This window comes from Dipodomys ordii, unplaced genomic scaffold, assembly GCF_000151885.1.
Source record: "Dipodomys ordii isolate 6190 unplaced genomic scaffold, Dord_2.0 Scaffold247, whole genome shotgun sequence".
Classification (NCBI taxonomy): Eukaryota; Metazoa; Chordata; class Mammalia; order Rodentia; family Heteromyidae; genus Dipodomys; species Dipodomys ordii.
In genome coordinates, this window is record NW_012267463.1 from 404190 (window position 1) to 421013 (window position 16824).

Sequence of the window (16824 nt, forward strand, 5' to 3'; positions counted from 1 at the left end):
AGGGGGTCATATGAATGCATACTAATTAAAAAATTTGTGCAAAGAGCAACTATATGAGTGGGCAGAATCTGATTTTATGCTCTTGGGGCTTAAATTTTGTGGGTAAAAAATCAATTAGTTATTAGAAGAGGGATAATGGGAAATAGAAACCCTCCTGGGATGATTGTATCTTGTCTGGACCACACAATTTTGGTTAAGCTAGTCAAAGTGGGGCTTAAATTTTGTGGGTAAAAAAAATCAATTAGCTATTAGAAGAGGGATAATGGGAAATAGAAACCCTCCTGGGATGACTGTATCTTGTCTGGACCACACAGGTTTGGCTAAGCTAGTCAAAGTGGACTGGGGTATTTAGCTAGTACTCTTGTGTAGTTTCAAGATAGAAACCCAAGTCAAGACTAAAAGGATTGGATGGTGGAGCAGTGAAGTCCAGGGGTAAAGCAGGCCACCAGAATTTCCACCGTTGTCCTAAGAGCCTCAGTCCATCCCTCAGCTCTTCTGTCCTTTAGGTTGTATTTCCTCTCAGGAAAGACATGTTCTTGGAGCAATCTTCAGCTGCCCAGCAACGGAGCAACCTTGGAAGAGAGTTTCTCTCATGGTTTCACCAAAACTCCCAGACTGGATGTATACTTGGGCCAGTCTGCCCATTCTGGAATGTGGGCCGCTTGCCCATCTCTAAATCAGTCAAATCACTGGTCAGTTCTGTGTCACATACCCCTTGATAAGTAAACTCACAGAAGCGAGGGTTGTGCGGCAGGCACAAGCAATAGTTCATGGAGAATTCTTTGGGCCCAATCTCTGCTAAGGGGTTCTTGGGGTCCCCCCTTTACAGGCCTAGATCAAAGTTATATCTCATATCCCCTTCAGCTGAGCAGAGTTGTGCTAAGGCCTTTCTAAATACACATATGGCTTTTTTATCACTATCCATGTGTTGTCCCATTGGTGGCTTGGTGGAAATGCTCTGAGTGACAGCTGTGTTCATACACCAGGAAGAATTAAGCTGTGTCTTTATCTACAAATTTGCATATGTACATTTGTGGGAATGAGATTATTCACCCCCATTTGATCTCATTTCCTCTACTAAGCTGAGGACTTTATTCTTTCTTTCATTTCTTAAGACAGTCTTCCTTTGTGTAGTCCTCTGGTTCAGTCTCCTGAGTGCTGAGCTAACAGAGATATACTATTATACCTGGCCTAAGCTGAGGGCATTTTGACACCTCCTCCATCAGCTTCCTTTTATGTGGTTCCCTTGGTATGTTTTTATATGTCCTGATGCACAAATCCTTGTTTAAATTCTTAACAGGATGCACAATCACCTACCTGGGAGGGCAAGACCAGGAGGGTTTGTAAACAGCTTTAGCTCCCCCCCACCACACTCACCCCCAACCCCCGTTTCTGAGAACAATGGCTGGTTCCACATAGAAACCAGGGCCAAATGCCAATGGCTCATGCCTGTAATCCTAGCTTCTCAGGAAGCTGAGATCTGAGGATCATGTTTTGAAGTCAGCCTGGGCAGGAAAGTCTATGAGACTCTTTGATCTCCAATTAACCAACCAAAAACTGAAAGTAGAGCTATGGCTCAAATGGTAAAGTGCTAGCTTTGAGTGAAAAAGCTAAGGGACAGCATCTAGGACCTAAGATCATGCCCCAGTACTGGCACACACACAAAAAAAGGAAAAAAAGAAAGAAACCTGGGCCTGACACCCTCCTAGAGACCTGAACTTGCTAAATATGAAGCCCAGCTGTCACTTGTCAAGAGAAGTCAGTTCCTTAATGAAGAAATTGTTTTACAAATAGTTCAGGACATGCTAGGCACTGGTGGTTCACACTTACAATCCTAGCTACTCAGGAGGCTGAAATCTGAGGAACATGATTTGAACCCAGCCTGTGCATGAAAGTCTATGAGACTTCTTTTCTACTTAACCACCAGAAAACCAGAAGTAGAGCTATGGCTCAAGTAGTAAAGCATTAGCCTTGAGCAAAAGAAGCTCAAGGACAATGCTCAGGCCCTGAGTTCAAGCATACTAAACAGTTCAGGACAGAAATCCTGGCTAAATCATATCATGTTCTTAAAGTTACATTGTATGTCAGTAATTTGTATTTTCTTTATATACAAGATTATAAGCATTTTTAACAAAAGGTAACAGTTTATACAGTTTATATACTATTCTACAGTACAATATACATGTTTACACAATAACTTGCATATATGTGGGCAGATGTATACACTAAGATATACATCAACATACTAAACATACTATATATCTAGTTTAAAAACAGTCGTGAGTGTGTGTGTGTATGTGTGTGCCCACGTTTTTTTTTAATTTTTTTAATTTATTTTATTTTTATTTTTTTATTTTTTTTTATTTTTGGGTCTGGTCGTGGGGCCCGAACACTGGGCCTGGGTACTGTCCCTCAGCTCTTCAGCTCAAGACAAGTCCTCTACCACTTGAGCCACAGTGCCACTTGCGGCCTTTTTTTTTTCTTCTGCTTATGTGGTGCTGAGGAATCGAACCCAGGGCCTCATGCATGCAAGGCAAGAGCTCTACCACTGAGCCACCTTCCCAACCCAGTGTGCCCACATATGTGTGTGGGTGGTATGCTGGGGCTTGAACTCAGCCTGAGCTATAGCCTTTAGGTCATCACTCAATGCTGGTTGCTCTATCACTTGATCCACAGCTCTACTTTGGGATTTTTGGTGGTTAATGGGAGATAAGAGTCTCAAGGAGTTTTCCTGTCCAGGCTGGCTACCCATGATCCTCAGAGCTCAGCCTCCTGAGTAGTTAGCATTACAGGTGTGAACCACTGGTACCTGGCTTAACAACATTCCTTTTAAGGAAATTGGCAAGCTTGATGGTAGCGGTGCTTTCCCAGAGGATAGTGTGAGAATACCAGCCACTCTAGTGCCACAGTCTCAGATAATATTGTAGAAAGATTCTATTTCCACTTTCTTGCCTTTGTTGTTTGGCTCACTTGTACTTGTGGCCTGTCCTGTGAGTGGCTGGGTTATTGGCTTCTTGTCTGCACTTGTTTCTCTGAAATGGCTATCTTTCCTGCTAGTGTTGATTCCAGTCCTGAAGCGGGGAAGAGGCTGACCCCAGGACAAACGCAGCATGCTTGTCATGTTCTTTCACAATGTCTAGCTCTCCTTTCAGCTCACAGGAGACACTAACACTGGTGTCCAGGTTCATTCATTTAGCATTTGTTCTGCAAATATTTATTGAATATCTGTTAAGTGCCACCTCGAAGGGTCAATGATGAGGTAGGATAGACCCTGTCCTTGGCTTAGAGAGCTTCTCTGTGCCTGTTTTGGGAGAAAGTGTTTCCAGAAATCTCAGCAAATTACTCAGTTACCATATTAGCTAGTGTGGTCGTCCCATTATATCACTGCTGGTGCATATTAAAGAGAGGAAGGGTGAGCTTTAGTTTTATTTTTCTGCTCTTTATGATATTTCAATGTCTTCATATCCCCCAGAACAAATCAAATACTATGTACATACACATGCATCTACACCGACACAGACTCAAAGCAACAGCAAAAGTCAGGCACCTATATTGGTGGATTAGGCCTATATTCCTAGCTTCTCAGGCCTGGGAAGACAAATCTGTGCAACTCTCTCCAATTACCAGCAAGAAGCTCAAATAGTACAGCATCAGCCTTGAGCAAAAAAGCCAAGTGAGAACATGAGGCCCTGAGTTCAAGGGCCAGTGCCAAAACAAACAATAAAAAGAAATGAAAGAACAGAAAGAAAGTTGGATATGAACCAGTACCATACACTTGGCTTCAGTGGGATCCCTGGAGATGGACCTTTCACCAACATGCACACAGCTAGATGGGTGGTCTCTTAGAGTCTCAAAGAACACAGGACACTAAGTGATTGTGGGTGGGATTCTGACCTGGGACAATTTAAACATTGTTGCAACCTATATTTTGGTTTTCTTGGGGATTTATAGGCCAGGTACAAAGCAGAAAGTGCATAGAAGATGTGATTCACTTTGCCTGGGAAGAGAAGCTCTTTCTCCTGGCTGATGAGGTAAGAGCAGTCCCAGCTCCCTCTCAGAGATGGGTGGGGATGAGTGTTCCTTTCTAGGGGAGGGATCCAGATCTGATTGTTCTGAAGCCAGAGAGAACTTTCTAGGTATTGAGGAGTGATTCTGGCCCAATGGCAAAAATGTTTATTTTGTAACCTATGACTCTGTAACCTAATTATCCCTATCTTGGCTTTAATTGTAAATTTCAGAAACTTAACACAGATTACTTAAACTTTGGGAAGAAAAAAGATAAAGAGGAAAAGATGTTAGGGCCATGGGAGTGTTGCTAGAAGCAGGAATTCAAAACATGCCTTCTAAGCTCTCTCCTTTCTGCTCTCTCTGTTGGCCTCAGACACAGATCTGTTACCTTTGCAGACAAGAAAGAGGGCTTTCATCCTGGCAGTTTCAGCAGAAGTCTGTTGTGACTCATTGATTGAGCTTAGGTCACAGCCTGATTGCAGATTGGCTAGACTCAGAGCAAGGAATAGTATCTTCCCTGTCCTCCCCAAACCTCCAAATAGGATGTGGGAGAGGAGGAGAAAAACTGGGGAACTCTTACTGGAAAAGGAAAGAAGGTTGCCCCATGAAAGCAGTGATTGATGTCTGCACCTCATAAGGAGCAGTTGTGTCTCCTGCTATTTCCATAGCTTCCTTCTCATTTCTCAGTCTATGAGAAGGTCTTAATTAGTCCCATACTGTTGCTTCATGAACACCAGTTCTGAAGTGAGACCTGCCCATTCTTTTTCTGTTTTGCAAGGAAGAAATGAGGATCTATCCAATTCCATTTTTATTTCATCTTCATGTTTGCATAGTTTCTTGTTAGTTGTAGTTTCTGGAACACTACCTTCATTTCTTTGCTTCTTAGGATCCCTATCCTACCCCAACACACAAACAACTTACCTACCAAATGTTGCCATAATTAATTATAGATGGTTATAAAACCTTCATTTCTACAGGAGGGAAGGGCAACACAGAGGCTCATGGTTTTCCTTGTGACCTGGTATATGAACCTCCCCACTGGGCAACACAGAGGCCCATGGTTTTCCCTGTGACCTGGTATATTAACCTCCCCACTGGGTCTTGAAGGAAGAAGCCGGGAGGACAATGCTGGGCCTGTGGAGCCCATTGAACCTCCTACTGACCTTCAGAAGCCCAGGAAGCCATTTTTTTTCCTGATCTCAAAAATTAGTGTGCAAAGTTAATTTCAAGGGTCAGAGTAGGGTGCTGGTAGGCTGTGAGTGCTAGATTGGGGGATAGGGAAGAAGAAAATGGACGTTCTGCTCTGGCAATGAGAAGTGGAGAGAAAAAGAAAATGATTCTAGTTAAGTAAGAGAGGAAACCCAGTAAGGTTAACTCCTTCAGTGGGGAGTTCAAAGAATAAGCACTGCCAACATTTCCTATCTTTAAAAGAAGTACGTTTTGTGCTTTAGGAAGAAAAATGTACTTGGGAAGATGGGAATCCTCAGTGTCGTGGGTAGAATATTCCTTAGAAAAAGTTTGGAAGTGGTGTGAGGATGAATGTGGGAGAAAGCCAAGTGAGCTCCTAAGCTTTGTCAAATTCAGCATCTAGTCTGAGACATTTCTTCCTTGCTTGTTCTGGAAGGTTCCTTCAGGTACAATCTCGTTTATCCCTGGAAGTAATGCTTATCTCAGGCTGGGCTGGCTAACATGTTCAGGGCTGGGCCCTGTGACCTACCCCGCGACCACAGGTTAACTGAGCATTTGTGCCCACCCTTCCTCAGCTTTGGCACCCTGAACCTAGCCTTTATAGGCCCAGGCTCTCTGAAGCAATGTCCCTGTCATGTCCTCCCCTGCAGGTATACCAGGACAACGTGTACTCTCCGGACTGTAGATTCCACTCCTTTAAGAAGGTGCTTTACGAGATGGGGCCTGAGTATTCCAACAACGTGGAGCTCGCTTCCTTCCACTCCACCTCTAAGGGTTACATGGGCGAGTAAGTTGGCATTGGCCTCCCTTTGCCCCTGGGCTTGCCTGGACCTGCTACTGTCCCTTATCAACTTGCTTTTCTGCTCTATCCTGTAAAGAAAGCAGACCTTCTCCATTACTTCTGTGATCTAAGAATCAAGAGGAGAAAGGCTGCACCTCTCCTAGGGGAAGCCCTCATGCAAGGGTTCAACTGAAATCCAAGCATGCCTGAAAGAAATCAGACTGTGGATAAAAGATGGAAATAAAGCTGGGTGCTGGTGGTTCATGCCTATGATGCTAGTAGCTACTCAGGAGGCTGATATCTGAGGATCACTGTTCAAAGCCAGCTTGGGCTCTGTGGCTCAAATGATAAAGCACTAGCCTTGCATGAAAAAGCTAAGGGACACACCCAGCCCTGAGTTTGAGCCCCAGAACCAGCACAAAAGAAAAATAAAAGAAAGCAGGCTTTGGCAGGAGCTCCCAAAACTGATAATTTTCTGCCTCCCTATTTCTGTTACTCTGACATTAAGGGGCCAAGGAGGGCAGGTTGAGTAGAAAAACAAATACCATTTAAATCAATGGGCCAAGCACTGTACCCAAGGCTGCCTGAGGGCTAGGTGACTTCAGGGGTGAAAAGGTCAGATTCAGTGCTGTATTTTTCATTTGGCTAATATTTACTGAGTACCTATTCTGAGTTTAGTACTGATTTCAACATGGAGGACCCAACAGTAAACACACAGCCTTCACAGAGCTGATATGCTAGGGAGGGAAAGAGACAAGAGAGAAAAAGTGAAGACATGTGATAGATGGAGAACAAGTCTCAGAGAAGATGCAGGAAGGCCAGGAGGTGGAGATAAAATGCCCGGAATGAGCCTTAAGTAGTGAAGTTGGCATTTGAGTTAAGACCCAAAGAAGATACCTGGCTAAGAGCATTCCATGCAGAAGTAACAGTGCATGTAAAGATTCAGAGGAAGACGCATGCATGGCTTGTTGGAGGAATGGCAAGGCGGCTAGAAAGGATAAATTAGAGGGAAAGTGGTAGAAGTTGAGACCAAGGTCATAGGAAGTCAGATTGCTTGGGCCACATGGTGTACTACTTTTTGCTTTTACTAAGAGTGAGATGGGAGCCACTGAAGGATTTTAGTGGAGCTGTGACTTTACCTGACCGGTGTTTTACTAGACTTCTTTTTTTTTTTTTTGGTCCGGTCGTGGGGCCTGAACTCTGGGCCTGGGCACTGTCCCTCAGCTCTTCAGCTCAAGGCTAGCGCTCACCACTTGAGCCACAGCTCCACTACTGGCTTTTTCTGCTTATGTGGTGCTGAGGAGTCGAACCCAGGGCCTCAGGCATGCAAGGCAAGCACTCTACCACTGAGCCACCTTCCCAGCCCCACTAGACTTCTTCTGGTTGCTCTCTAGTAGGGGATGGGGCAAGGGCAAGGACTCACTACCAGAGGTAGTGGGGAGAAAATCCACAATATACTTGAGCCAGGCACAGTGTCTCATACCTGTAATTCTAACTATTTTGGAGGTGAGAGCTGAGGATTGTGGTTTGAAGTTAGCCTGGGCAGGGAAGTCCCATTAACCAGGTGTGGTTCAAGTGATAAGAGTACCAGGCCCTGAGGTCAAGTCCCAGGAGTATTACAATCAATCAATCAATCCAGGGGATTAGGTGTAGTTCAGTTGGTAGACCACTAGCCAAGAGCAAAAGCTGCAGGTACTGAGTTCAAGTCCCTATCTTGGACCTAAAAATAAACACAAAATATACTTGGGGACAAACAGATGAGGAAGGTCTAGAGGGAGCCCTAGAATTTGGCTTTGGACACGTTACACTTACAAATGCCTGTTTATGTCCAGCTAGAGCTGGAGGTATAAATCTAGATCAGGACTGACATCTGGCTGGAGATGTAATTTTGTAGGCATTAGTCTCTGGCTTGCTGGATCACTGGAACTGTAAGCCTCACATGGAGTAAGTACAGCAAAGAAGCCAAGGATTAGGCCTGGTCTCCCCTGCTCAGAGGCTGGGAGAAGAGGAGATTGAGAAGAAAAGATAATGTGTTCATTTACCATTAAGAGCATCTTTCTCACAGGCACGAGTGGCTCATGCCTGTAATCCTAGCTACTCAGGAGGCTGAGATCTGAGGATTGTGGTTCAAAGACAGCCAGGGCAGGAAAGTCCAGGGAGACTCTTATCTCCAATAAACCACTCAGAAAACTGGAAGTGGTGCTGTGGCTCAAGTGGTAGAGTGCTAGCCTTGAGCTGAAGAGCTGAGGGACAGAGCCCATGCCCAGGGTTCAAGCCCCATGACTGACCAAAAAAAAAGAGAGAGCATCTTTCTCACCGCTGGGATTCTTTTGGGTGCCAGGTGTCAGCATGGGGAAGGTACTCATTTGGGAGACTGGAAGCCAGTGTAACTAAAGTTGGAAGAGATATTTTGGCCTGGTCAAGAAGCTATAATGATTGCTTGGCTGTTCTGTCTGGTCTTACCTGGGTAGCAATGCTGGCTTCTGTGTGCTATGTAGTTTTTTTCCTAAACTTTTCTATAGTCATCATGCCTATAATCCTAGCTACTCAAGAGGCTGAGCTCTGAGGATCAGCCCTGGCAGAAAAATCCATGGTACAGTCTCCCAATTAACTACCAAAAAGCCAGAAATGGAACTATGGTTCAAGTGGTAGAGTACCAGCTTTGAGTAAAAAACTCAGGGACAGTGCAGAGGCCCTGAGTTCAAGCCCCATTACTAGGACAAAAGAAAAAGTAAAAGATCTTTCCATAATTAGTGAATGTGTATCCTCTTCTCAACCCTCCAGGTGTGGCTATAGAGGAGGCTACATGGAGGTGATCAATCTACACCCTGAGATCAAGGGTCAGCTGGTAAAGCTGCTTTCTGTACGTCTGTGCCCACCAGTGTCTGGACAGGCTGCCATGGACATTGTTGTGAATCCCCCAGTACCAGGAGAGGAATCCTTTGAGCAGTTCATCAAGGTAAGTTTGTTGTGACCTGTCTATGTACTGCTACTGTTAAGTCACTGGTGAATTCCTACCATGAGTGATCTGATGGTTTGCCTGTCTCTAGATAGCCATATATCTACTGGTATTTGTTGATATATGTTTCTCTCTCTTAGTCTGTTTGTCCCTATCCACCTTCCGTGGACCTTCTTGGTACCTGATCTTCTGTTAGTTGGTTGAGTCTGAATTTTTAAGTGGGATGATTATGCATGTGGTTAGATAGACGCATCTTCTTCTCTACCTGTCCTCATAGGCACCTATAGGGGAAGAACTTGCATCCTGATAACACATTGAGGGATTCTGTCAGTAAGCTGAAAAAGAAGGGGAAGTGTGGACACAATATTGTTTTAAGTCAGGGCTTACCTCTATCCTAACCAGGCATCCCCACAGCTCGACACCATCCCGTCATACACACTGAGAACCTAACTGATTAGCTTTAACAGCAACAACAACAAAAAGAAGAAAAAACTGATGACACTGGGTATGGTGGTACATGCTTAGCCCAAGCTCCTCAGTAGGACCTCTACAGTCCAGGAGTTTAGGACCAGCCTAGTCAACATACTGAGACACTCAAAAAATGAAGCCAAACCAAAATGAAAAAACAAGGAACCTATGAGTCATGTAACCTAGAGGTCAACTCTTTTCTGGTCTAGACTCAAAACCTTTTTTTTTAAGTATGTGGGAAAGACATTTATATATATATATATATATATGTGTGTGTGTGTGTGTGTGTGTGTGTTTTATATATAATTTATTATATATGATATTTATTACACATATTACATATTATATTTATATGCCTATATATAGATATTATATATATAATATAAATATATATTTATAAATGTACTTATGTTTATATATTTATAAATGTATATATGGTATATAAAACCACTTTTAAACATAACAGTTTAAAAATGTGTGACCTGCACAGGTAACAGTTACCTTTTGGACTGATAGTTGAGTGCCATGTCACTGTATGTCTATATCACACTATTTATCTGCTCATTGGCAGGCTTATCCCTCTATATGTCCCATTCCCAACAATATTTGCAGAAGTCCTTGACACTTCTGCTCCTGGCTGGACACAAGTGTAAGCTCTGGACCAGCCCAGACTGATTTGCTTTGCCTGAGTCTGTGTTCTATGCACACATCGCACAGATTGGGATTGGGAAGGTATCTTTGCAAATGACATGGTGGAGTCTATCTTTGGAAGATTCATGGCATCTAGAAATATCTTTAGTTTGTTCTACACAAAGAGTTGGTCACCTTCCTCTGTGTCCTCCATACCCAGCTTCAGAGTACATGATACAATGAGATACTCAGTTTGGGGCTCATGTAGATGAACTGAACTGGCAAAGACAGTTTCCTATCAGGTCCCAGGACTGGACTTAAATTAGAAAGATTTTTCCAAACAAAATTGTAAGAATGAATGTTTAATCGTTTTCTAATAAGCAAAAAAAAAAATCAGACTGTACAAACTAATCCTAGGTAATGAAGATCTGAGAAAAACAGAGCTTAGTGACATCCAGAATATTTGTCAAAAAATTAATCCATATCAGAGATGGAGAGATGGATAGGTATATGATAAAATAGGTTGATTCAACAGGATAGGGCTGGTTTTGCTCATTTTCACTGTCATCCTTGTGCAAGAATAGAATCCAGGACACAGGCCTTCTGGGATCTACACTGTGGCCTGAAACCCACCATGTATTTATGTGTCCAGCATAGTTGGTAGTCTTCTGGGCTGAGAATGCTGTGGCAAATGTCCTACAGAAGGCTTGTTCTACTCACCTTCCTGATCTCAGCACTTAGGCACCAACAAGCTCATCTTTTCTCAATCTACAGTTGCTGGACATAGAAGAAAATACCTTCTTTATTGAGACACTGATTCTTGCCCTTTCTCTCTTTCCTCAGGAGAAAGAGTCTGTCCTGGGTAATCTAGCCAAGAAAGCAAAGCTGACAGAAGACCTGTTTAATCAAGTCCCAGGAATTCATTGCAACCCCTTGCAGGGAGCCATGTATGCCTTTCCTCGGATCTTCATTCCTGCCAAGGCTGTGGAGACAGCTCAGGTCTGGGACACTGCTGGGTTGGTCTCTCCCTAGGTTTACTTTCTACAATTGGGTCCTGGGTAGTTTCCTGCACTGGGGAGTAAAGGTGTTGGTTATAAGGGTTCTGAACTTTGGGGCTGGGAAGGTGGCTCAGTGGTAGAGCACATGCCTTGCATGCCAGAGGCCCTGGGTTCGATTCCACATAAGCAAAAAGAAAAAAGCTGGAAGTGGCGCTGTGGCTCAAGTGGGAGCGCGCTAGCCTTGAGCTGAAGAGCTGAGGGACAGCGCCCAGGCCCAGAGTTCAGGCCCCATGACCTGACCCAGAAAAACAAACAAACAAAGAGTTCTGAACTTTGGGGACCTCTTGGGCTTGTTTTCAGATCATTATGTAGATTGGTACAAAGGCAATTGCTGTCAGTGGCTGGAAGATAGTGTTATGAAGAGAACAGGCTGGCACTCCCTAGAGAAGGACGGAGGTGCCATAGCCACTGGCCATCTTGCAACAGCCTCAGGTATCTGGTTCCTGGCACCAGCTACTAGCTGTAATCCAACTTCTTGTCTTGCTCTGCCTGCAGGGAAGAGACAAGGACCCTGCCTAGGAACAATAATCTGCCAATTAGATTATGTATGTTTTGAATTTTGAATGGTGAGTTGGTATTTGTGAAGGCAAGAAGGAATCTGAAGTTCTCCCCTGCTCCCACAGGCCCATAAAATGGCTCCAGACATGTTCTACTGTATGAAACTCCTGGAGGAGACTGGCATCTGCGTGGTGCCTGGCAGTGGCTTTGGACAAAGGGAAGGCACTTACCACTTCAGGTATGATACTCTACTCTTTCTCCTGGGATCATTGGGCTTCTTAACATGGAGCATAGAGTGGCTCCTCAGAGACTGTGGAATGGTGAGGCAGCCAGCTGCTTTGAATAAATGTCACTCATCTCAACACTTCCTTCTATTTTGTTGCCAAGAAATAAGAAAACAGATCTTCCTTGACTGTTTGGTCTCCCCTTCTATTTCCTCCATCTGTCTTATCACTTTTGGAAATTGGAATTCAAGGCCTTGTGCTCAGGGTTTTGGCTCCTGTCTGGTATTCTACCACTTGAGCCACTCCTCTAGTCGAGCATTTTCTTTTGCTAGTACTGGGGCTTGAACTCAGGGCCTGCGTACTGTCTCTGAGCTGCTTTTGCTCAAGGCTAGCATTTTACCACTTGAGCCACAGCACCACTTCTGGCTTCATGCATGCTAGGCAAGCACTCTACCACTGAGCCACCTTCCCATGCCATTGTCCAGCTTTTTTTTGTGTGTGTGTGTCAGTCATGGGGCCTAAACTCTGGGCCTGGCACTGTCCCTCAGCTCTTCAGCTCAAGACTAGCGTTCTACCACTTGAGCCACAGCACCACTTCTGGCTTTTTCTGTTTATGTGGTGCTGAGGAATTGAACCCAGTGCCTCATGCATGCAAGGCAAGCACTCTACCTCTGAGCCATCTTCCCAGTCCTGTCCAGCATTTTTTATGGTTATTTGGAAGACCAAGGCTCATGGACTTTGAACCTTGGTCTACTGAGTAGCTAGGATTACAGCCATGAGCCACCAGTGCACACCTATTAGTGTGTTTTCTTCTTTATCTCCTTGCCCTTTTAAAAGTCCATAATGGTGCATGCAGATGCTCAGGACAGTGTCTGCACATGGTGGCATGCCATAGCTCCTTGTTTGCACAATGGGACCTGGTACTACTGTGAGTCTCAAATCCTGCTGATGCTTCACTGACAGGAATTAGCTTACTTACTTATGAGACCTTTCCCAGGCGCACCCTGACTCAGCCTCCTCGCCCATGCAGATGAGAATGTTCAGCTCCTAAGCTGATCTATTCCTCGTGGGCTTCCCACAGTTCCCCACAGTTTTGTTTCTTTTGGGTGTTTCCTGTGCAGATGCTAAAAAGAGAAATAACATGAGCTGCTGACTAAAGATGAAGTCTTACTTAATCAAGATTATAGGTAATAACCGGGCTTGGTCCTGTAATCCTAACTACTTGGGAGGTGAGATTTGAGGGTTGTCATTCAAGGCCAGCCTAGGCACAGAAGTTTGTAGACTCTATCTCAACCAATGACTGGGCATAATGGCACACACCTATCATCCCAGCTGTAGAGGAAGCACAATGGATGGGTGATATGGGTGGGCAACACAATGAATGGGTGGTATACTCCTTCATTCCCAGTTATACAAGCACAAACAGAAGGCTCAACGCCCACACTGATCTGGGCATAAAAAAAAGACCCCCTACATTCAAAATAACCAATGCAAAAAGGGACTGGAGGCATGACTCAAATGGTAGAATGCCTGCCCAGTAAGCATAAATCCCTGGGTTCAAATCCCCAGTACTGCAAAAGAAATAAAAAAGAAGATTATAGGTTGTCTCCCAGCAGGATGAACCATTTCTAATTCGCCTTTTCTCCTTTCTCTAAGTCAAGCTCCTTTCTTCATGGCCCATTCAGAAAGTGCTGCTGGGATTGGAGTAGCCAGTAACAGAACATATGCCAAGTTGGAGGCCCTGTGTTCTGTCCTTAGCACCCCCCTCAAAAAAGTGAAATTGAAGTGATTGCTTCTAGAGTTGGGAGGCCTGTTGACAGCTCTTGAGGGAAATGTTAGTTAACAGTGGACTTGGGAATGCCTTTGGAGTAAACTCACTGGAAGTTGTTTCTTTTAGAGACTGAGTGGTGGAAAGAAAGAAATGTGTATGTAGCACAAGTAAAAATTGTTCTCTGTGTGTAAGAGACTCAGAGTCATCCCCTAGAAAGTTTTGCAGATTAATCAAAATATGATACAGGACTTTTGTGGTAGTAGGTGAATGTGTCTTTCTAAATGCTATAATAGATTATTACTTTCATTTACATGTGTTACTTGGTTTAAAAAAATTAGCTATAAACTGAACTTGGTGGTTCATGCTTGTCATTTTAGCTATTTGGGAAGCTGATACAGGAGGATCACTGTCTCAGGTGTTCACAGCTAGCTGGATAAACATAGCAAGACTCTATTAGGAGAGAGGAAGAGATTTTAATAAATCCTGAGCACTGTCCTAGAGCTTGAGTTTTTAAAGCAGACCAGCCAGCCAGCCTTCAGTGGCTCACATCTGTAATCCTAGCTAGTGAGTATGCTGAGATCTGAGGATCGCAGTTCAAAGCCAACCCAGGCAGGAGAGTCTGTAAGACTCCTTTCTCCATTTAACTACCAAAAACCTAGAAGTGGAAGTGTGGCTCAAGTGGTAGAGTGCTTGATTTGAGTGAAAAAGCTCAGGGCCCTGAATTTAGCCCAGGCCCTAAATTCAAGTCTCAATACCAGTATACACACACACACACACGCACACACACACACGCACGCACGCACGCATGCCTGTCCTTCCTCACATGGCTTATCCTCACTTCTTGTAATGCAAGACCAGATGCTAGGTTGATTCCTCTTCCTTTTCCAGAGCAGATAGACTGATAGTTGTTCTCTTTCTTGACAGAATGACCATTCTCCCTCCAGTGGAGAAGCTGAAGACAGTGCTCCAGAAAGTGAAGGACTTTCATATAAAGTTCCTGGACAAGTATGCCTGAGGATGCCTCAGGCCCTGGAGGAGATACCTTCCTTGGGTCTCCTCCTGATGTCCACCCAGGACTCTCCCCTGACTGCCTCAGACCTCATGGAGATTGCTGGTTGTATTCATGGTTATTTTGCCCAAGAGACTTCCTTCCTTGTGCCTTGATGTTGGGAGCACTTCTCTTCTGAGAAAATGTAAATGCACCATGTCTCACAGGGCCTGATCTTTTAATGCAACTGCAGTAGAGAGGATTTGCTTAGCAGATGTGGCCAACGTGCTCAAACCACCTGTTACTTTTGGAAAGTTTCTTTGGTGTTAGAAGCAGCAAGGACATGTTGGGTGAGGTGTTTCAGATCTAGAGAAATGAGCAGGTGCTGGGAAATATATGGCTCCATCATGGTAAAGAATGAAAATCCAGTAATCAACATTGTGATATCTGAAATAAAGCCCTTAGTGGTGTAAAAATCCAGTCCTTCAGAGCCTGAGGTCCAGTGGGGGCCCACATCTTTCTGGCAGTCCATCTTGGACAAGAATGGGGATAGCAGGAGTGCAGGGGTAGAGCAGGTTACCAAGTTATGTTGTGGTAGACACTGAGGGATATGGCCAAGGTCAGAGGTCCTTTGAAGGTGTAGATATAGCTTCCAGTAGAGCAGTTTCCTCTTCTAAGCAATACAGCAGGTAGTGGGATTCAGTATACACTGAGTGCTTTGGAGTGAATTATACTCTTGAACATACTTAGGCCAAATCCCTGGTCTGAGTGATCTCAGTGGACTTTAGGGACACAGGGTATAGTCCAGCAGTATCACAGCTATGTGGAGCTCTTCCTGATAGCATTCTGATCTATCCTAGTAGAAGAACAGTGACAATTTTCTCAAGGGTTTGAGCAAGCCTTTTCACACATTGCCCCCTACTGGTGGCAGCTAAATCGACTGGAAATGGCCCTGAGCCAGATGTAGAATCCTTAAAGACTTGAGCAACAAGCAGGCAAGCCACTGTAGTTTCAATCTGAATTTTGGCCATTTTGGAGCTCTTAATTAGTAAACATTCTTGCTGTGGAGAAGTGAATGTGATCTGACTGAACATTGATGGAAGTGTTTTAACTGAGTGCAGAGTATTTTGCCTTTACTGCTCCTGCTGTCCCTTCTAACACTAGAGATGATATCCTAAAGCATCTGCCATCACTCCAGGCTGTACTGTTAGCATCTACCAAGCATGCAGCTTCCTTGATATCAGCAGTCTGGGGTGGAGCCAATTTCATGTCAAGGAAGCAGATAGAACAGGCTAAGTACATCCTCTTCCTTAAGAAGCCTTCTCCTTCCTCTCTGCCTTCTCCAGTGGAAAGTGAGGGAAGCAATGACCAGTTCAAGAGCCTGAGGACACAGCATGTCCCATTGGGGAAGTGAGGGAGCTAAAGAGAGAAATGAGAAGGGTTGCAGAATGAATTTGAAATTGGTCCTCCTACTATAAATTTTCCCTTTGTGCAGGGGAATTTAATTGCTCATTAGCATTGTAGTAGTTGTGAAGCAGCCACAAATCTCAGAGCAAAAGGGAATGCTCTGGAGCTTTTCCTTTCTTAAAAGTTAGAAAGGTTGTGCTTGTGCTTGCTGTTGTATGGCATAAAAGCCAGATATATCCCAGAGTCTTGAGATTTCTGGTGGAAAGGTTAAACAGGAGCAGCAAGTATATTTTTTATATTTTTGTAACAATTGTTTTTTTTCATTGGGGGAGGGGGGTGAAAGGGTTAGTATTTATAATCTTAACAAGTATGGTAATTTTTTATGTCCTCTAGATTATAAATAACCCACAAAACTTTGCAACGTTTACATGACTTTTAAAAAAATACTGTAAACACTTGGTTTGCTTTTAAAAATAAAAGAATAATAAGAACAGGTAGATTAGTTTCAGGTAAATATGATGACCACGATAGATTGGTTTTCTATAGATTCTCTCTAATGCTTTTCCTGTTCCGGCACTACCTAAGAAAGCTGTTTGTAACTTGGGGTCTCACTTTGACTGGACACCTGTGCAGTTTCTGTTGTTCACACAGATCTGCGCATGGGTGGCCAACCCTTGGCTCCTCCATCGCCTCCTGCCTTGAGGCCAGGCTGGCTGTTTCTGTTCTGTGTGGGGTTTTCAGGAAGAATAGTCACAACCTGCCCTTGGCTCTTTTCCAGTCTCAGTTCTCACAGGCATCTGACAAAGGTACACTGCTGGAAATTTCTAAACAATAAAATCTATGT

At 44.1% G+C, this 16824-nt stretch overlaps 1 protein-coding gene across 1 annotated transcript in view; it reads left to right on the top strand.

Moving 5' to 3' along the window:
- The window catches only part of Gpt2 (glutamic pyruvate transaminase (alanine aminotransferase) 2), a 37139-nt gene extending 20315 nt beyond the window's left edge, over window positions 1–16824 (top strand). The window contains exons 7-12 of the mRNA XM_013036078.1: window positions 3952–4031; window positions 5847–5983; window positions 8762–8936; window positions 10878–11033; window positions 11716–11828; window positions 14510–16824. Coding sequence (XP_012891532.1) covers window positions 3952–4031; window positions 5847–5983; window positions 8762–8936; window positions 10878–11033; window positions 11716–11828; window positions 14510–14600 — 752 coding nt within the window. The 3' untranslated portion in view covers window positions 14601–16824. The remainder of the gene's footprint in view (window positions 1–3951; window positions 4032–5846; window positions 5984–8761; window positions 8937–10877; window positions 11034–11715; window positions 11829–14509) is intronic.